Consider the following 13,248-nt stretch of genomic DNA (forward strand, 5'->3'; position numbering starts at 1 on the left):
TTTTTTTGAATTCGCATCCTTGTCAGAATATCTTGTATCTGTCCTGTTCAAAGCAGGAGTTCGGTGGCTGGTGCGAGGTTGGATTTTGGGGGGTCATCATTGTCTGAGGTACAGTACTTTGCTGCTCATGCAATTTGGGGAGGGGAGGGGGTAGCATGTTGCAGCTGCATTCCTGGAACCTGGGCTGGGTGTAAGGCGAGCATTTGGCTCTGCTCCATCGTGATGTTTTCTCAATTACAGTGTAAGGAGTGGACATTACCCCGGCTTCAGGTAGTTATAGAGGAGAGATGAATCCAAGCTGTGAAGTCCTGATCTTCCCTTACCCAAATTCGGGAGGGTGAAAGGGGGTGAATCTAGGGGGTTTGTTCAGTTTCAGTTCTGTAATACAGCAAGGAAACTCATCATTAGCTAATGGCTCCAGTTCTGCCTTCATTGCCTTGGCACCTGTCAGCCCTTTGGGTCTTCTTAAATCTCAGTCTGTGGGCTTGGGGCTGGTTTATTCCTGCCTCACTGCAGTGAGAGCAGGGTCTGGGCATGTTCTTTCACAAAGGGAACAAAATGTCTCAAATGTGTCTCCGAAAAGCAGTTGGGTGCACTGTGCATCAGCGCTGCTGCACCATGGAGGATCTCAGAGCGGGAGTCGTTCCTCTCACTGAGCTCCGGGTCTGCTCGAGTGCTGCTTAGGGCCCTGTGAGCTCCGGGACAGTGTTTGTCATGAAGGTCTGAAGAAGAGAGGATTTCAAACTGTGACTGTTGTGGGGCTGGACAGAATGTGCTGGTGATTGATGTGGGGGGGAGGGGCTGTCTGTCTGCAGACATTGGTTAGAGAGAGATGGGAACTCCATGGATCCCCAAGCCTCTCCCAACCCCTTCCCCAACCAGCCTCAGGATTTGTCAAGGCAGTGTGGAGAGAGCCAACAGATGTGTCAGTCGGATTAATACCCCTCTTCTGTCATGGATATGCAGGCCAGGATTTGGTCTTGACGACACACAGCAGGTAGAGGAGAGTTAAGAGGCAGAATGGTGTGTTCCCATAGTTGCAGGGATACTTTCCAGAGGATGTGGGCTGGGGGAAGGTGGAGAGAGGGAGGTTGCGTGGTCTACGTCAGTGAGTGGGAGAAGTAGAAAAGAGCAGTAAGGAGGGAAGCTGTGAGGAGCGTAGGGAATGTGGGAAGTTGGAGCGAGAATATAGGGTTTGCAGTAACATTATTTAGACCAAGGCAGAGATCATTAGTTAATAGGGGCCATATGCTTTGTGAAGCTTATCAGCAAATAAATGGGAATGTGAGGGGAGTTTTTGCTAATATGGCATAAGCCATGAGAACAGCAATGAAATGCTTCTCTGCAGGGTACAATTACAGTACAGTCACACCAACCTAGTACATACAGAGCTGTGTGTTTTTCTCCCTTCAGCCAGCCATTCATTTGTCCGCCTACAGCATACAGCCCCGGGACTCAATAGCTCGGAAGCACTGGTTATACGAGTGTACAGCATGTGCTACTGAGGACTGCACCCCGCAGAAGCATTCAAACCTAGGGAGCCCACAGTATTTATCCAGTTTCAGAGTGCCACAGCTACCGCCTTACCTATTCCCAAGGGCACTAAATCAACTACAGACATGTAGAGCTATCCTTGCCTTAGACGAAGGCAGAAGCCTTACAGCAAGAGAAGGCAGGGTTTGCTTGATGTCTCGGGGGAGTTTGAATTCTAGGATCCAAGTAAAAGGGACCCTGAAACTCTGGGATGCAGAATTGCCCCAGGTCCAATCGCTGCAGGATCCATTGCCTGAAATTCCAGTGGGGTTTGGGCAGCATGAAATTAGCTCTCTGCCAAGCAGCCTGGTACACACACACTGATTTGTTTATGTTAATATCGTTTTTCAGAGGAGGTCTTCGGGGCCAATGAACCATTTGTAACTCCCAAACAGACAGCAGGGGCCACGTAGCCCTTGTACCAAAATAAACATACTTTGCATTTTCCCTGGCATCATTCATCCAAAGAGCTTGAAGCACTTTACCAACCTCACTGTTGAAACTTCCCAGTGTCCTTGTGAGATAGATATTACAGTACCCATGTTACTGATTGACTTGCTATGCCTCAGTTTTCCAATGTGAAATGGCTGAGGTCTCACCGTGGCTCATTGGTACAGCCAGTATCAGAACGCAGGAGTTCTGATGGCTAATCCTGTGATCTAACCATTAGACAACACTGCCTCAGTCGAGACAGGCTGCAGTTGCGCTGGACTAGCCTGCTGCATGATTTGAGCATAGCCTCTGCTCCCTTCTAATCCTGTTTGCATTAGGCTCTTTGAAGAGCCAATTTAGGAGTGGCTGCTGGCTTGCCAAGGGAGGTGAATATAGGTCACTGTAGAAGGTCCCTGCTGCAGCGTGTAGCAACTGCCCAGTGCTGTCATTGAGTTCCCTCCCTACTCGACAGTGGCTGCTCTATTCAGTCTGCAAACAGCCTCCTTCCTTTCCAAGACAGTGCGTGGACCCGGGGGAACGGCAGAGTTCATTATAAACGGAGTCAGGGAGCAGGCTAGTGCTGGATGAGATCCAGCATTCCAAAAGATTGGAGTGGGGCACTCAATTTGTGTTTGAGTGGCAGAGGCTGAGCACTGGCATTCCTCAAACCCTGCAGACCTTTCCTGTGGGTTTTGGTGTGATTCTCTGCTGCGCACACAGTCCTGTAGCAAACCTCACTCACTTTTTATTGTATCAGTTGTTTTCTTTATGCAGCAACATGAACTGGAAAACGCTCGCAGGTCCTGCTCTGAATGTGCTCCACTCTCAGCCAGCTCAGCCTAGTGATGCTGCTTTAACTTAGTCCGAGGTGGGGAGGGAGGGGGGAGAAAAAGGTTACTGCTACTTTAAATATAATGCATTAAGAGAATGCTGGAAAGGGGCCTGCATGCTGTAATACCCAGCCATCTAGTTGGAAAAGCAGCCAGATGTAATACAAAAGAAGAAACACAGCCTCTTATGGATGCAGCACTAATTCATAAATCAGGTGAATCAGCTTAGGCAACTGCTGTGATTTTATGCTCTGCTGCATGGAGAACTGCATGTTGGATGCTTTTATTTGAAGTAATGGAGCCAGATAATCCCTTGGACCAAGACAACTCCAATGGTAAGGAGTAGAAAACATACAAAAGAAAAGGGAGGAAGAGTGTCTGAGATACACATCCTACTTCAGGCAGGGTTAAGCATGTGTTTTTTACTATCGTCTGCATGGATCAGGTGGAGAGGATGGGGTAATGTACTTTACTTTATCTTAGAAATCTGTTTATGGGGAGGAAATGTTGGAGATAAACACACAGTCTGCTAAAAAGTGCAGGATACTGTAAGAAGCAATAGATCAAGCATAATCAGTGCTTTTTCTTATCAGCCTGTGTCCTAGACACTTTGCAGATAGAAGAGGAACTTACACACTACATTATGCAGTTTGGAGGAATTTTTGCCAATAAGAAAAGAATGCAACTTTGTACCTTCTGTTCTGTCAAACGGAGCATTCACAAACTCTATCTGCAGGAAGCTTTGCTAAAGGCAGTGCGGTGGGTAATTTAGTTAGGAAGATAAATTTAGATGGAGACCAGAGGAATTTACCCTGGAATTAAAGTCTATGGTTAAAACTGCAACCTTTCCCTGGATTTATAGCATCCCACATGCTGCATGTTATTGTGACTGGTACCTCGGAAGGCAGATGATCTGCATAACATTGGTGTGAAGTTGTTTGTCACTGCAAACCATTTTTCTCCTTTTAATAGAATGGATGGATTGCTTTGTGCGCTACAGTTTATTTGCCATTTTTTTTTAAAGTTGTGTTTTTAAGATGATGATTTTAGAATAAATTCATTTCTGGCTTTTTAATGTGCATTTGGTACCTTTCTGGATACATTTTGAACTCTTCACTCCCTGCTTTTTGCAAAAATATGGTTCAAAGGTTAATGGCAGATTTTCCTCGGTGTGCTCCCTGGGGAAAACTGAGTCCTCAAGTGAGACCCATCTGCAGTATTAATACCACAGTGGCCCTAAAATGGTGTGGAAGGAATGTAGTTAAGGGAATGAGGTAATATTTAAACTATGCAAGCAGTCAGCTGGCCAGATTTGGGTGGGCAATGGTGCTTTATTTGGGGCTCTGTGCCACACTGAAGTTGGCTGGGCTAAAATAGTCAGGGACTGACGACAGGGATGTTTCAAGTAGGGTGACCAGATGTCCCGATTTTATAGGGACAGTCCCGATTTTTGGGTCTTTTTCTTATATAGGCTCCTATTACCCCCTACCCCCTGTCCCAATTTTTCACATTTGCTGTCTGGTCACCCTAGTTTCAAGTGATGATAATTGCACTTAAAGATTAAAAGAGATAATCATGCCTTTCCCTTTTGATATTCTAGACTCCTTCTTTTCACCTGACTATGGATATGTCTATACTTACCTCCGGGTTCGGTGGTAAGCAATCGATCTTCTGGGATTGATTTATCGCGTCTTGTTTAGACGCGATAAATCGATCCCAGCTTGATCCCGGAAGTGCTTGCCGTCAACGCTGGTACTCCTGCTCCGCGAGAGGAGTACGCGGAGTTGATGGGGGAGCCTGCCTGCCGCGTGTGGACCCACGGTAAGTTCGAACTAAGATACTTCAACTTCAGCTACGTGCATAACGTAACTGAAGTTGCATATCTTAGTTCGAAGTGGGGGGTTAGTGCGGACCAGTGGTGACTCTCTCCGGTTGCAGAGGTACAACACCTTAATAAACTTTACCTTCTCTCATTGGGACATAGAACTGAATCCAAGTTTCCTTCCTTATAGTGGGAGTTTGAAGATGATTTGGGTCTGTAAAAAGACTTTTTGTGGATACAGACTAACACGGCTGCTACTCTGAAATTTGGGTCTGTGTTACTGAAAGTACCACAAGTCTTGCCTTTCCCAACATTGGAATCTGGGCTTCAAAAACCACAAAGAGAATGTCCCTAATTCTACAGGAAATATGACGTTAGCTCTGTTTTTTTCAGATAATGTCAAATATGAATTTCTTACATAATAGCTCCCTAAATATAGAATGAATATATTAAGATGAACAATATTCTCATTCTTCTCTCTGGAGACGTGTAAAGTGTTTTTGTCAAGTTCTGAAGAAAATTGTTTTGCTACAGAATATTTGAACAAGGAAGCAGACACTGGGAAGTGTTCACAAATTGAGGAATTAGGGACTGTTAAGCATTCGTGGCACCATACAAGAATGCCTCCAGAGAGAATCCTAGACTGCCAAAAAAAAATTACCCACTTCTTTTGCTTAAATTATTTCCAGTTTCTGTGACTTAAACTGTCCTGGCTGTAGGATAAAGCCAATGGGGTAAGCCATGGTCTCGGTTATGAGGTCAGGGACAGGAGATCTTGCATTGCTGGTTTCCCCAGCTGTGGGAGTGACAGGCAAACTATTTATCAGGACTTATGGGGTAGTTAGTTACTGTGACATACCAGGCACTACTCTGCACGAACTCCATCAATAGCCACTCCTCAAAGTGCTCCCAGCAGAGTGCTTGGGAAGAAAGATTTCTCTCCTTGGAGAAGTTTTTCTTGTAGCCATAATTCTTGGGAAGGCTCCTTTGTCCCTTTCATTCTCAAAAACCAACTGAGCTGCTATAAATTTACTCAGACTCTGAAAACGAATGTGTTCCCCTTGTCATGTGACACTTAATGCCTCAGGAAGCAGTCATAACTTGGACCCATCTCTGCCTCTCTCCAGTAAAGATGTCTCTTTTGGCACCAAGAATGTTTATGGAAACCCTTTCATCCCTGGAAGAAGGGAAGCTGTTTTACTATTTTTGAACCACCTGGTGGTCTTTATCAGACAAGTGTTACAGTCTGAAGCACTTTAGAATTCCAGGTGAAGCCAAAATCATTTCATGATTTAGTCATTTGTTTCCTGCTCAATAAATGGATCATTAATGGCAGGAAAAGCCAATTTGAAGAATATATGGGAAAAATATCTTCTTGAATTGATCTTTCCTGCAGCCTTGTCATTCCCTGGCAGTGCCAGGGTGAGTTAATCTAGTTATGCCGCCTGGATGGGATTGTTCAGCATTGAGGAGTCTGCTCTCTCTTTCCTCTCCCACAAATCAGAGCTGCTTTTGAACAAGTTAGGCTACTGGCTTCTCAATGAAGAGTCATTACAGGTATATCGTTCCTTGTAATTGAAACTCCTGAGAAGGGATGGTCCATTGTGATAATGCTGTCAGAAAGGAGTGTGTTAAGCTGCCGCAGCATAAGAGAATGAGTGGAATAAAATAGAAACTAGTGAGTGACCCAAGTTACTTACTTCTGAATTTCCTCTACTGTTCTCCATTCAGCTGTAGGACTTGCTGTACTTTGAACATATGGTTGATACCATCCCTGTGTTTGTGTAGAGGATCATAGAGTGCTGTAACATGTTTCTTACACTAGCGTCCAAAGTCCTCCCCATGAGGCTAGGAGATCTGAAAGTGCAGGTCTCTGAAAAACACACACACGCCACACACACATGCCTTTTCTCTCTGGAACTTGGGAACCTCAAGGAGGATTTTGTTGTTGCCATTTGATGTTGGTTGCTAATTCTAGCTTTTAAACATACTGAAATCGTTTTCTGCTTCTAGTGCAAAGAACTCTGCTTGGAACACATGTTGCCCGAGGAATGTGCTGATTCTGAAACCATAACCCTAAATTGTCTGTCTGCCAGAGATGGCAGGTCAGTGTTGCAGCTCCCTCTCTTGGGCTGCAGTCATTTGCAGCTACAGGAGAGGTTGTCTGCCTGCAGCTACACTCACGAGTTGCTGAAGATTTCTGTATGTTACAGCTATGCCATTGTTTGCAAAGTATCTGAACCTTGTACATTGATTGCAGCTTCTGATTCTGTGGGTAACAGTTTATGAGGCTACACTGGATAGTGGTACATTGGTTTCATCGCTCTGAATTTGGTGTCTTGTGAGTCTTGGCAGTATTTCTTTGTGTGTTACTAGTTCAGTTTTAAAATACATAGAATGTACTTGTAAAAATATGTAATTGTAAACAGCCTTGTGGGCAACATTCAGCCATTGGATTCAGTGGAATGATACCCACTTACAACCTGGGTGAATATGGCCCATAGACTTAAATATAAGCCCACAAAGTCTGGAAAGTCAGACTATGACAACCACTGTTCCTAGGTATTGAAGTACACACTATCTATTGCTTTTCTTAGCCCCCTGAAATACACACACACCTGGGTGTACTACATGACTAACAGCCTTGACTGAACTTTTCTGCTATTCTTAACTTAACTTAGACTCTTCAAGCCTTTCTTTAGGGCCGTCATGTATTCCCATCCCAGGTGACACTCAGTGATGCATTAGTAGAGCTGGGGGTGGGCCCAAAGACTGGAAAAGCAGAGGTTGCTGCTGATCAGGACCGACATGAAAACCTGTGAAGGACTGGAATAGCAGGGAATCCGGGATACTGTAGGTGAAGACTGAGATGCGTTTGGCAGAGCTGAGTGGGGGATTGAGACTGGAACAGGAGGAGGTGTTGAGCTTTAACGCTGACGTGTATTTGGCAGAGCATTGGATTTGGGGGGAGCTTACCCAATGTCTCCCTACCCAGTACCAGATGCAAGCCAGCACTCCTGGCCCTTCAATTTTGTGGACGCTGAACTCACTTGTCCATTTTAGAAAAGGTAAATGTGTTATTGACTCTGACTTGGTCTTCTGCTGGAGGTGATTGATTTGGAGAGCTGGGGTGAGCTGCCAGTGAAGCAAGCACATGTGAGAGTGAAAGGAGGATGGATTGTTCTGACCTAAAGCAGCCCTTTTAAAGTGTGTGTGTGTGTGAGGATGGCAGGTGAGCCCAGGCATCTCATTCTTCAGGGGAACTTTCTGCTGATGGGCTTCCAAGGACAGAGCAGAGAGGAAGTGAGCAGAACTTGGAATTTCCCCCCCCAAATTGCACTGTCAACCATCTGAGAGTGAGGGAGAAAGAAAGAGGGACCAACACACTCATCCCCAGAACAATACCTTTAAGCCAACACTGTTTTTTGTTCTGTGTGGTGGTGGGGCAAAGTGATAAACGTTGACAGAGTAAGCTCCTCCTCATCTACCAGAAATTGAGAATTTGCAAGCCCCAAAATAGCTTGTTTAATTTAATTAGGGGGGAGGGATAGCTCAGTGGTTTGAGCATTGGCCTGCTAAATCCAGGGTTGTGAGTTCAATCCTTGAGGGGGCCACTTAGGGATCTGGAGCAAAATCAGTACTTGGTCCTGCTAGTGAAGGCAGGGGGCTGGACTTGATGACCTTTTGAGGTCCCTTCCAGTTCTAGGAGATGGGATATCTCCATTAAAAAAAAAAATTTCTATCACTGTGATGAACTAAACTCACTCTGGAGCAATCCTTCCTCAGCTCTAAATTTCCTGGCTCTGGGGAAATTGCATGAAGCCTCTAAATATTATGTTTTTTGTGTTCTATAGGCACTTGTCTGGAGATGCTAGTTGTGCCGTTTCCTGTAGGGCTGCCATCCTGGGATTTTGCATAGGGAAGCAACATTATTGTTGTTATTGTTTATAGAACATTTGTTTATAGCATGCTGAATGTGGATGACGGTTTTCAGAGAGAACAAAGACTCGGCTCCTGCTCTGAGGAGTAGGTAAGTTAGGTTAGATTTAGATACGACACAGCGAGAAAGGCCATTAGATGGAGGGGAGGGGAAAGACTACACAGAATAAGGTTGTGAGTTAGTTTGTACACAGAGCACCTTCATGTTTGGTCCTTTGTTGTTGTTTTTTTTCTTTCTTTCTAAATAATGAGTTAGGAGCCTGGCATTGTCAGAGAATGTGGGAGAAAAGTTGGAGTTAGAAATTGGATTTGAGGGAGGTTGCACATTCCATGGGATCTATTAACAACTGTGCTGTAATTCTCTAAGAGTGGCACAGTATTCAACTTTGTTCGGCATGAAAGTTGGTTTGTTGTTATAGGGTTGCTTATGGGCATTGGACTGTGCATGCTGGTTTGTTATGAAGGCTTGTTCACAAATGCGAGGCTGCTGGCTAAGATTTTTTAAAAGGGGATAAAAGCACTGAAATATTGTTCATGGGCAAAACCCCATGTCCAGGACCGTATGCTCTTTTCAAAATACTATAAGAAAACATAGTTATGTAAAATTTGGGGCTTCTGATCTTTGACAGTGTCCTTTGAACATGCCCTATATAACGAAAGCTTAGGGCTCAGCTTTTGTGTAGCATGGACATTGGAAAGGAACGTTCTTAGGAGCTAAATCCCTTTCTTAGATATTTTTAGACGTTCCGTTCTCAGTGTTACCTACAGGGCTGAGAGAAAAATGGGAAAAAGAAATGAGGGATGTCAGCTGAAAGAATAAGCATGTTACACTACTATTGAGTGATTAAATAGTGCTGTAATGTGGCACTCGACACAGATCATTAACAATTGATCCCCCCCTTCCATTTATAATCTCTGCTTCTGTTTGTTTGCAGTGGACTCTTTTTTGGCATAAAACATTAAATATTGCAGGAGAGATTTACTGAAGGTATTTCTGGGGAAATTTGTTATCCAAGCGCATGGTTTGCTGATGTTCCATTATCAAAAGCATTACAAGATTTAGCTGTGTTTTTCTTTAAACTATTCAAACATTATAACATCTATGGGTTCACATTTTCAAGGCCGAGGCAAGCCGAGAACAATGAAGAGTTGAGACAGTTATGCACGTTTTCCTTCTGTTCAGGTTCTAGTACCATGTACATCATCTGTTGCCTCTGAGTACTGGGAGAGATAAAGAATCATATGCATGAGGGTAGGAGAACTGGAGCAGAGGAAGTGAAGACACAGTTTAATACTCAGAAGACAAATGAGCAGAGATGGCTGGATGGAGGTAGATTAGTGTTATGTGCACAAGGGGAACCGGTATATTTTGGGAAGCATATTTTTTGTGATACCACCATTGTTTAGAGAGAGAGAGAGAACGGTAACCATATTACTTCACCTGGCCACAGCCCCAAATAGGTCCATCTGTAGTGTCCCAGTGTACTGGTTCCTTCTTAATTTAAGGCCCAATCCTACAAAGTCTTAGTGACCCTAACTTCCCTCCAAGAGAATGGGAGACAAAGGTCCTCAGTACCCACAGGATCAGGCTCCTCCAGGCTCTAAAACACAGCAGTAGCCAAAGTAACTGTTTTACCAAGCGACTCTGCATGTCTGTGAGATCTTTGGATGAAAGTACTATCAACTGATTATCATCATCAGCTTGGTGTGTATGGAGAGGAAATACACGTGAAAAAAGTCTGGCTTATGGCAGGCTGCACTCGGGCAAGATTGAAAGGCTTCAAAAAATTCCCACGGAAAAGTATTCTTAATCCTGAAAAGAGGCCAGTCCAAGAGAGATCCTGGGTGTTTGCTGACAGAAAAGTCTGGTGACAAATTTAAATGCCATCACCATGTCCTGGCTGGGGAAATGTTTGTGATTGTCTGAAATAGCTGCAGCCTGGCCACTAACAGGTGTGTGTTTCTGGACTAATACTAGCCCGCTGTCCTACATTGCTTGCTGAGCCGCCAACAAGTTAACAGGCCAGTTTGGACTTACTCCAAAGAAAAGAACCAGGTATGTGGCAAATAATAGAGGGCAGTGAACATTTTGGGAGAGCAATTGTAAGTAATTGGTCTGAAATGTCTGTGAGTGTATGAAAAGTAGAACAAAATCCAAGGCATTTCAAAAAGACAGGAGGATGTAATTGGAATCCTTTATTGTCCCCAAACTCCAGTTGGCAACAAAGAGAGGGATTTAAAAATAGATATGAGCAATACCTGCTAATTTCAGTATAATTTACAGTATGTGGTGAAACTGAAGGATCCATAGTAGTTTTATCAAAGAAGCAGAGAACTCCTGGGAAGTGTAAGAGACCAAGAGTTAGGGAGATTACATAGTGTGTGTGTATGTATATCTATCTATAGCTATATAGATCTATATATCTCTATCTATCTAATCTATATCTCTATCTATATATAATGCCTCCAGCGCCTTTACAGAATCCCTTAAACAGAGGGATTAGTTCCCGTCACACACCACTGAAATGTAGCTACCTAGGAGCAGGAAGCAGTAACCATTATAACAGCACCCTTGGCAGATTATGGACAAGAAACAAAGGAACATTATATATGTTAAAGCTATGAGGGAAGATGGGTGGATGGAATATAATCACCCATACTGGGATTTGGCCAGACAACCAAGGCAAGCAGCCTCACTCTTCTTGGAAAAACACGAACAGATCTTTAGTAACTAGAACTGGTCCAGGCCTCAGTTTTATATGGTATCCAAAAGACTCCAGCAGCCTGGGCATTGCTTCAATTCTGACGCAGAGGGAAGAGCACCGCTACTGAGGCCCCCACAACAGTTGCTACAGCACATGTTCCCTGCCCCCATACCAGGTGGTGGCACTGGATTCAAAATCCCAGCCTGGAAGGGAAGAGCACCCCCTACTGGCTGTTATGTGGGTTATCGATTACTAGACCCACACTTAAATGAACAAAACCAACAAAATAAATTCCAATAATCAAAAGGAAAAACCAATCAGTTGGTCTCCACCATCCAAAACAGCTACTAATGTTAGCTAAGAGTGTATGTTGTAGGTGGACATTGAATGGAAAGGCTCCTCCAGAACAATGGTGCAGAGAGAGTGAGTGAGTGAAAGCCTGAGATGTCAAATGTTCTTGTTCTTGCCTTCTGCTAAATGAGAGAGGATGGGGATATTCTGGGAACCAAAGATGCCAAGGTATTAAAAAGCCCACAGCTGACACACCAAGGTCTTATTTATAGATCAGAAGCTTTTCAACTGATAAGGCACCAGGCACAGACAACACAGACAGAAACCGGAGAAGCTGCAGTAGAAATTTTTACGAGTCCTCGTTCAGGAGAGAGCCCTGAAGCCTGGCAAAAGGCCAGACCAGTGTTATTTTTAAGGAAGGGTATGGATATATGAGATGATTAAAGACCTTCAGACCTTTAATCGAGGGTTATCATCATGTACTGCACATAGCGAAGATATTGGACAACAGCCCCCTTCTCCACAGATGGCCTGAATGGCTGAATGTGGCTGATGGTTTTACTTCCATCTCTGGCAAATGTCCTGTACACTGGGGATGTCAAGCAAATAAATATGGCTTAGCTCCAGACAATGCACCATGAGATTCTTTATCATGTTTGATTAGGGTGTTTGCCAAGGAGGTGTCTGAGCACAGACGCTGGGTTATCATGTGGGTCGGAATGTTACAGTAACAATGTTTTCCACTTAGCCGTGCTCCCATCCAGGCATCGGCAAGGGCCTTAATGGCTTTAGCTGCAAAACACCCCTAGTGAGGAGGAGATTAGCAATATCAGCTTCATGTTACCGGTGGGGAATCTGAGGCTCCTCAAGACTCCCTGCTGAAGGCTGCTCCATGAGTCAGTGACAGAAGCAGCACTAGGACTCCTGTTCTCCTGACTCCCTGTCTTGGGTCTTTTCCATGCTGTATCTGTAGCTAGATAGCTTTGCAGATAGGGAATCAGACAGAGCAGGTTTTTGCTGGAGCTCCACACAGGCTTAAGGGGCAGGAGGGTGAAATCACAAAGGGGTTTGTTGGAAAATGCGACTAATGGGCAAGGAAGACTGACAGGAGTCAGGTGGGATTCGAGGCACAAGTCAACAGCTCTGCATCATACAAGAGATAATAGGTAAGGCAGGACTAAGCCACGAAGGGCCAAGACAAGTAGCTTGTGTGGGGGGGGGGGGGGGGAGAGACACAAAGTGGAGGTGATATGGAGCAACTAGCCAGGAAGATGTTTGCAACAGTGTTTTGAATAGATTTATGTGGGAGAAGGCTTGCTTTCGTTGTGGCTGTGAAAGAAGAGATTGCAATTGTCGACACATCAGAGGGCATGGATGAGCAGTTGCTGTCAATTGGCTAGAGAAGGGAAGGAAAGTAGACATGAATGAATATGGAGTACATGGGAACTCTCACAGCAAGCAGTGGTCCGAATGGTAGAGCACCAACCATGAATGGTGAAAAGTTACTGACCAAGGTCTGCAAGGCCCTCTTGCAGTGAATAATTGCACTGCCCAGTAATGTGTGATGACTTATAGAGCAGCTGTGTCCCCAAAGGCTCTGCAGAGTTAGATCAAAATGTTAAGAGTTACATCATCCATAAGAGTAGATACATGGAGATGAGGTTCAATGAGTTTTCAGCTGGGAATTGAAATCAGG

General features: G+C 44.5%; 1 protein-coding gene across 1 annotated transcript in view; it reads left to right on the top strand.

Annotated features, from left to right (window-relative positions):
• The first annotated feature begins 850 nt into the window (after nt 1–850).
• The window catches only part of DAB2IP (DAB2 interacting protein), a 328,611-nt gene continuing 316,213 nt past the window's right edge, over nt 851–13,248 (top strand). Inside the window, exon 1 of the mRNA XM_034793817.1 lies at nt 851–3,130. Coding sequence (XP_034649708.1) covers nt 3,073–3,130 — 58 coding nt within the window. The 5' untranslated portion in view covers nt 851–3,072. The remainder of the gene's footprint in view (nt 3,131–13,248) is intronic.

The sequence above is a fragment of the Trachemys scripta genome, chromosome 17 (genome assembly GCF_013100865.1).
Source record: "Trachemys scripta elegans isolate TJP31775 chromosome 17, CAS_Tse_1.0, whole genome shotgun sequence".
In the NCBI taxonomy this organism is placed as follows: domain Eukaryota; kingdom Metazoa; phylum Chordata; order Testudines; family Emydidae; genus Trachemys; species Trachemys scripta.